The sequence below is a fragment of the Amyelois transitella genome, chromosome 12 (assembly GCF_032362555.1).
Source record: "Amyelois transitella isolate CPQ chromosome 12, ilAmyTran1.1, whole genome shotgun sequence".
Taxonomy (NCBI): Eukaryota; Metazoa; Arthropoda; class Insecta; order Lepidoptera; family Pyralidae; genus Amyelois; species Amyelois transitella.
Genome location: NC_083515.1, coordinates 7,147,042 through 7,154,634, shown reverse-complemented (window position 1 = coordinate 7,154,634; position 7,593 = coordinate 7,147,042). Strand labels below are relative to the sequence as shown.

General features: G+C 35.1%; 1 protein-coding gene across 5 annotated transcripts in view; it reads left to right on the top strand.

Annotated features, from left to right (window-relative positions):
* Positions 1-811: 811 nt before the first annotated feature.
* The window catches only part of LOC106142565 (cytohesin-1), a 41,501-nt gene continuing 34,719 nt past the window's right edge, over positions 812-7,593 (top strand). Inside the window, exons 1-2 of one of the 5 annotated variants that reach the window (XM_060946829.1) lie at positions 812-973; positions 1,094-1,167. In XM_060946829.1, the coding sequence (XP_060802812.1) occupies positions 895-973; positions 1,094-1,167 (153 nt within the window). In that variant the 5' untranslated portion in view covers positions 812-894. Of the gene's footprint in view, positions 974-1,093; positions 1,168-3,814; positions 3,993-4,630; positions 5,728-5,771; positions 6,201-7,593 lie in introns of those variants that run through there. The other 4 variants (XM_060946828.1, XM_060946827.1, XM_060946830.1 and 1 more) reach the window with 4 other exon arrangements.

The window sequence follows — 7,593 nt, the reverse complement described above, 5'->3', positions numbered from 1 at the left end:
AGTTTAGTCGATGTAATTTCTTAAAATGTTCAGCACAATTTGACAAATTTTCAGTAATAGCAATACTGTAGTTGTGTGGTTACTTTTTTAAATATTGACGGGCAGTGAAGTACATGGGGGACGGACGTTTCAGACCAATGGCTTCATGGTTTTTCCAGATGGATTCCCGATCGATATTATTCTCAGTATGTACCGACTAGATTAAACCAGCGACTTATTGCTAGTTTTGCCAGCCGTCTATATGATTCATAAGATAAGAAGTCACACACCTAGATATACTAGTCGCTCGTTACGAACTTACGACCTCGCGGACACTTTTTATTTTTACCAAACCCTAATAATAAAGTAGTTATTCGCCGCAACATTACACTTTGGGAACGCTTTTAATAAAAATTTTACAACATTGTGAACATCTTAATAAAATATTATACCGAGTATTTACTTAGCTATGTCTGTGACGGCCTTAAATTATGAAGGTGGAAACTCCTCTGATTAGCAACAATCGCAACAACCAATCAACTCTGTGAATATTTGTAATAAATTTATATCATCCGGAGTAAAACATTTATACATCCGTAATACATCTTTAAATCACTATAGCCTATATGGAAACCTATGTTATGACCAAAAATGTTCATCCGAAGAATATTCCCTCTCTCTCCTATCAAGATCGGTTAAGTAGTTTTCGAGATATTCACGATTTTGTGAAAATAGTATTCAGTGTAGCTAGGTGTGTGCCTTTGGATTAGTTCGAATGGTATAGACACCGTATAGGTAATGGCAACATTTACGTTTGCGTCACTCTATCAAATAGTAAATAAATATGGCTGCCGCGAAAGCAACAACGATGTCAAGTTTTGTTTGATTATATTTTTTTATATTTTTATTTTAGCAATGATAAGTGAATTTGAAAATTTGTCCCTTGGAGGAAATAATGCTGCGAGTAATCATGGAGATCCTTTCACTCATGCTGGTAAGATTCATGAGTATAAGTTGTCTGAGTAGACGTAGAACAAGTTGTTTTCCAATTATATCATGACCTCAATGGCTTGTTTAAGATTATTTATATGGTTAATATAACCGTTGTTTTCAGAGCTGACACCGGAGCAGCAAAAAACTTTAATTGATATTCGTCGCAGGAAAACTGAATTGCTGTTAGAAATACAGGTGAGAAACATTATTTGAAATTTTTAGGCAAACGAATCAAGATTGTTTTACTTGTTTGTAGCAAGAAGAAGTAATTCACTTGTACCTAGTTCAACTTTACATAAAATTTTCTATAATTTATTTCCTGAAGACAATAATGATACTGTGCCTGTAGTGCCTAACATAGGCATAATTTACTAAAGTTGTAACATTTAGGGTTTAGCATATTAGCACTTAAAATCTCATGTTCTTATCTTACAAGCGTACGGGGACTGATTTATGGAAGCACTTCAAACCTTTGGGTTGTAATTTTCTTACCCCATGCTTTATTCACCCGCAACAGGCCCTCTGAACAGGACCTGGGTAGGACCCAGGGACCACTTGAAGTTCAGAATGTTACCAGTTTTGTAGTGCCTGTATCCTCCAGCTCGGGTAATCTGATCCAAAGAGCCTCATTTGCTTACTAGCCCGTGAGTCCCAACTACACATCAAGTATTGCATAGACTCCTCCTACAAGTTTAATTTGAAAAGATGCTTTCAAAGTGTTCAGTTCAATTCTTCATGTTGGTGATGGGCTAACAACTTGTCACTATTTGAAACACAATTACATAAAAAAGAACCATACAGCTGAATGTAGCCTTTCAGTCTTTTCAAGACTGGTGACTGTCTAGCCTGCAAGGAATATAGATGTGATAATATTTATGTATGTAATTAAAAATGTCTTGGTGCTGGGCTGTTACGCTCTAAGGCATTGATATGGCATATGCCAGTGGAAACTAGGAGGTGATGTTGAGGTAGCAAAGGTACAACAATTAAAGAGAATTTCAAGGAGGTGTAGCATGAACAAGATTATTGTGAGTTGAGAGATCAAGCTTAGTGCTAAGTAGTGGAAATTTGGACATGCTAAGAATAAGAATCATAGCAAATTTAAATTCATTAAAATATTATGAAAGCCTAATTTGCATTTGATAAGTATATAAGCATAAGTTTTTACTATCCCAAACCTGCTAACAGAGGCTTAAAAGTTTGCCTATGAAACAGAAGGCTAAATGCCTAAGTAAGCTGATCATCAAAAATTACCACAATCTCTGAAAAGCAAGATGTCTTAATTGTTACACCATAAATAAATGTATCCTGCATTTTTGAAAATTTCATCTGTGTCGTTGCATCTGAATGTTCTTATCAATAGTACCTCGGAACCTAATTTGTAATTTCTTGAAAAGGTCAAGCAGGTTGACAAAGTAAATATAAAATGAGAGCATGAATGGAAATATTGAAAATCCTATGAAAAAATCAGGATAGTGTCTGGTTAAAGGTCAGTTCAAGAGTATCCGTAACTGAGGCATGAAGATAGTTATTCCTAAATGTGAATGAAGAGAAAGAACTGGGATTGTGGCAAATGGAAAGAAATAACTTTGTCTCTCTGCCTTTCTCTCAAGGAAAAATTTTACAACATGTTTTGGTCCCAGGTTAAACCTACTACTTTTACTTATTTAGGTACTCATGGTAAACAATATGCAATAATTGATATTTTAATTTGAAAAAAGGTTACATTACTTAATTGTAGCTAATGCAAAAAAATTATTGCGTCCGCATTTTATTTCACATGCATTTTAACTTGCAAATGAGTCATGGATGAATCACTACTTGACACTCAATGACGAATGTATTCTCTTACAATTAACTTGTTTACTGGGTGTTATACAGATTTATTAAAAAAAAACCTCGACAAATGTTTACCATAATATGCTTTGTAGGTAATTGGTAAAATAAATATTACCGAAAGAAATGCATTTAGAAAGTAAAACAAAAAAAATTTGTCTTTCCGTATTAAGTTACTATCAACTGATCAGCCAACATGTATCAGAGAGCAAAAAGTAATTATATATTTTTTATAAATATAAATACATACATATGATTACGTCTTTAAGCCTTACGGGGTAGACACGAACTTTTCGTTTCCTCTTGTTCTAGGTAATTTAAAACTTTCACTTTGCATTGTAGGTATATTTATCTATACTAATATTATAAAGCTAAAGTTATTTTTTTTTTTGAACGCGTTAATCTTAGAAACTAATGGTTCGAATTGAAAAAATCTTTTTGCGTTGAATAGACCATTTATCGGGGAAGGCTTTAGAATATAAAACATCACGCTGCAACTATAAGGAGCAAAGAAATAATGGAATATGTGAAAATAAAAACGGGGAAAATTATTCATCCTTGAAATCAATGATGACCAAAATAACTATTCCACGCGGACGAAGTCGCGGGCACAGCTAGTAAATTATAAAGGTATTAAACTTCTCTCGTCCTGTGTTATTGAATACAATAATATAAAAAATAGGTACATAACAATTTGTCAATTAAAACTTATTACGCGCCAATGGGGATAGCAAATGAAGAAATAATTTATTATGACAATGACACAATAGACCAATAGTTACGATAGTTAGATAGATTAGTTTACGATATAATTAAAGTCGTGTAGGTAGGTTTACCCATAATGTACATTTTATTCAGTGATCGTTTTAAAATAGTATTTTACGCTATTATGACTATGAGGCGTCTTACTGAAAGCCACCCTTACGATTTCATTCAATACTCGACCGAGCGGTCTGACGTAAGCCTCCAATGCATACCCAGTTACTATAGTAGTAAACCGTCCAGTCAGTCAGTGCCAAAGCGTGGTGTGGGTACGTCGTGTTGCCGCTCACCACTGCCGGTCTTTAATAACTGAGGACTTGTTTTGAGGAACTTGCCACGGTGTTTTGCAGTGAAGTGAAACTTAATGTAAAATAAGAATTCCTTTATATAATAGGACCTGCGTATCGTTAGTGATATCACGCGTAAGTTTTCATGATAACGCGGATAAGTGGAAATTGCTTTGACTGCGTCGCCGAATTAACATCGTTCATGATATTTATTTAATTCATGTTTTGTCTGAATTGTCTCTATTATTAATATTTTCTGGTTTCTTATTCATGTGTTTGTTTGTTTGGTTAATTATTCTTCCTTGTTCAACAAGATTTTTGATCATTATCTCATTAATTAAGGTATTTTCAATGACAAAAATGTATTAATATTCTTGGTCCAAAGTTTAACCTTTTATGAATTGCTAATTGTAAGGTATTTCTAGTCATTCTTATTTTTGACATCAAACTGCTGAATCAACAATAACGTATAAAATTATTGTAACTGTTGTTCCTTTTACTTTATTTGAAAACATTGGGGTATCATTACCGTATACCTACGTATAGTTTATATGTAATGTGTACCTTATATGACTCATTTTTCCATACAAGGAAATATTAAAAGACAAATAACAACTACATAGTTAATATTCTTATTGACTCTTTGTTACTAATTAGTTATTATTACAAAGTAAATAAGTAAGACCGAGATGTTTTTCTTTATAATTAGTTTATTACTTAGTGGTCATTAGTTTAACAAATTGTCCATATCTGTTATTGATAATGACGTGATTATTGAAATATTCTATTTACTTTCTCCAAATGAGAAGAATCTTTCTATGAAATGATTTCTAACCATATAATAAAAATCGATTTGGGGAAATTCTCTAAGGCTTTGAGTTTTGTAAATTGGCTATGCTAGTTGGAACTAGTGGAAGCGCTAATGACGAGTGTATAGGTTCTACTTAAGTGTTTGTTTGACGATAGAGTATATACGGGACAAATGACAAATAAGATCTCCATAGTGAACTCTGAACCTCTTCATATGTATATAATGCCAAAATTTTAGTTTGTACTTTTATGATAACTAATGATAATTAAACATCAGAGTTTGTCATCGCTTTCTTTCAAATATTCCAGTTTAATGAACATTCAGGTGCTAGGGTTATCGATTTTAAGGCTTACATATAACCAATGCTACAAATAGCTTAACTCGCAATGTAACAAATTCGTACGAGTTAAAAATGTTCGGAAAAGTATTTTTTGAAGTTCTGTTCGATTCGTAGCACTATCAATGTATTCCCGCGACTGGACAAAGTTCGCAACTCATCGGTTTTATCGCGTTTCCTTTGTGGCTTCCGCAGCGTGACCGCCAACCATTGCTGATATCTAAACTGTCGAAGCTCAACAAAACAATTTCAATTGCCAAGAACCTAATGTAGTCGCAAGTTTATTTTAGTTGTCTTCATTCTTTTTGTGATGTCTTGCGCCTGGCTAAATATTATTTTGAGAAATTTCTTGAGGTGTTCGTATTTAATTTATTTCCATCATTAGTCTCATTCAATTAAAAATCAGCTTTAAGACAATCTCTGCTGTCAGTTTTTTTGCGTAGAATCCTACCTTCCACATCTTGTGTTCGACAAAGTTGTCAAACTCGAAAACTCAACGTTGACAAACAGAGATAAAGTGATTTATCTTCGTGTAATTGTCACCTTGCCAAAGTCCGCCATCGGCGGCGCCCGCACCTATCTTCAGTCGAGTGCGTTCCTTAGTGGGAAGTGTATGGCGCGCGATGTGTTTACATTTTCGGCTGCTGTGTGGTGCTCTCTGGTGGCCGGTGCTGGTACGATGCGCCCGCGCCGCACGCAGCTACGACGACGGCTATGATCAGGTGTGTCGATGAAGCTTCTTTTGCACTCCTCGTACCTCCTGTCGTAGCTTCACCTCTTTTGGCAAATACATCTGAAAAAATAATTCTGGCGACGGACAGTCATGCATTTTTCACTTTGTTTGCGTTGTTATCTTTGCTTTGTTTTACCTTATAAATGTTGTGCGCTTTCTAGGTGTGTGGCACTTATAGTTTCACTAATAACGGTGTTATCAAAAACTGCGGTAAAGTGTGATGTGCGGTGTTCTGGCACTAGTGCAGTAATGTTCATCAAGGGCGGGCCGGGGGCGGCCGAGCCGGAGCGCCGTGGCTCTGTTTCAAATTGGTTTTCATCTCTGCGACGTGGGGCTGGGCGGCGTAAGCGTGAAGACTCTGCTGTTCCTGCCAGTTACGGTTCATTAGGCAGGCGGAAGGATGGCACGGCACCGCGTGGCAAGACGAGATCTGCCTGGGACCTTACTACCGTCGCGAGACTGGTCTGTATCTCACTTTCGACATACTTAACACAAATTAGCGTGACACACTGCGCTGGAGATCACATTTGGCCGTCTTCCAAATGTGCTGGATCGATGATGCTCTCTGCGTCTGCGTATACATCAATACAAAGAATTTTCTCATTTTTTCTATTTAAATTACTGTTCATACATTTTATTTTATGTGTAGCAAAACATGCTCGTATTCTAGTTTATCACCAAAACCGACTCTCGTTATCTGTAGATATCGCTTGTTAGACAAACTGAACCTGAACGAAAACAACCATGATTCATTCCTTTATGTCTTCAATAACTATTCTGTCATTGAATCATCGTATAATCTGCGCCCTAAACAATATACATACTTTTGATAAAATTGGTCATTCGCCATTCATTAGTTAGCTAGATAATTTCTTAATTAGTAGTTTCTACTTACATTAAATTTCAATGTGATTCAGATGATTATCCTCGATTGTTACGTAAAACAACACTACTAGGGGTTATATTTTCATTTGATTATTATATAATTTTCAGATGATCAAAGTAAGTGCATTTTTTTCTTTTTAAAATAAATCAATAGCCATCTTTTCATCTACCTTTCCAAATGTTATTATTCCTACTAATATTAGAAATGCGTAAATAACCCTGAGGAAGAATAAAGGTATATAAATAACTTATTATTGCGAAAAAGTGATCTTTTACGGCAAAATTTGCCGCGGGCATCAGCTAGGTTCTTGTGTGCAATAGATGGATTTTAAGAACGAATTTTTTGTCTTTATATTTTCTACTTGTTTTCCAAGATTTATTATGTTAAAGTTAATTGTACGGCTACGGCGGCTATGTTAGCTTGATATGTTATGTGTTACATGCTTTATACACAGCATATGTCTACATTTGTGTGAACTAGTGCACTGTTTGGTCTACCTGCCCTGTTGTCAGATGAATTGTTGATAGAACAATGGATAGCGCATGACACCGATATGATGTCGTGACTGCGTTTGTTTTATGTAACATTGTTATCGACAGCACAGTTTAGCAATCTATCGTAATTATTTAGAACATTGAAAGTCATGCTTTGGGTAAATGTGTGTGTATTATATTCTAGTGAGTTATTGTTACGTCTTTCTTTGTATATCAATCACAAAGACCTCCATAAAACGACTGTTGTTGTTAGGAAGACCAAGTAAAAACTATGCATTAGCTTTGGATTTCTTTTAATTTTTGCAATTCAGAAACTTGCGCAATTTGCGCATATCCACAATAATATATCTTATTAATTTCGTTAGCGTTAGCAAATACTTAACAACAAATCTCCACAGAAATTGTCTTTATTCAAAATTTCTTGAGCAGCCTCTGAGCTTGCAGGGTCTTTGCATGCCAATGCGACTTTTACTTC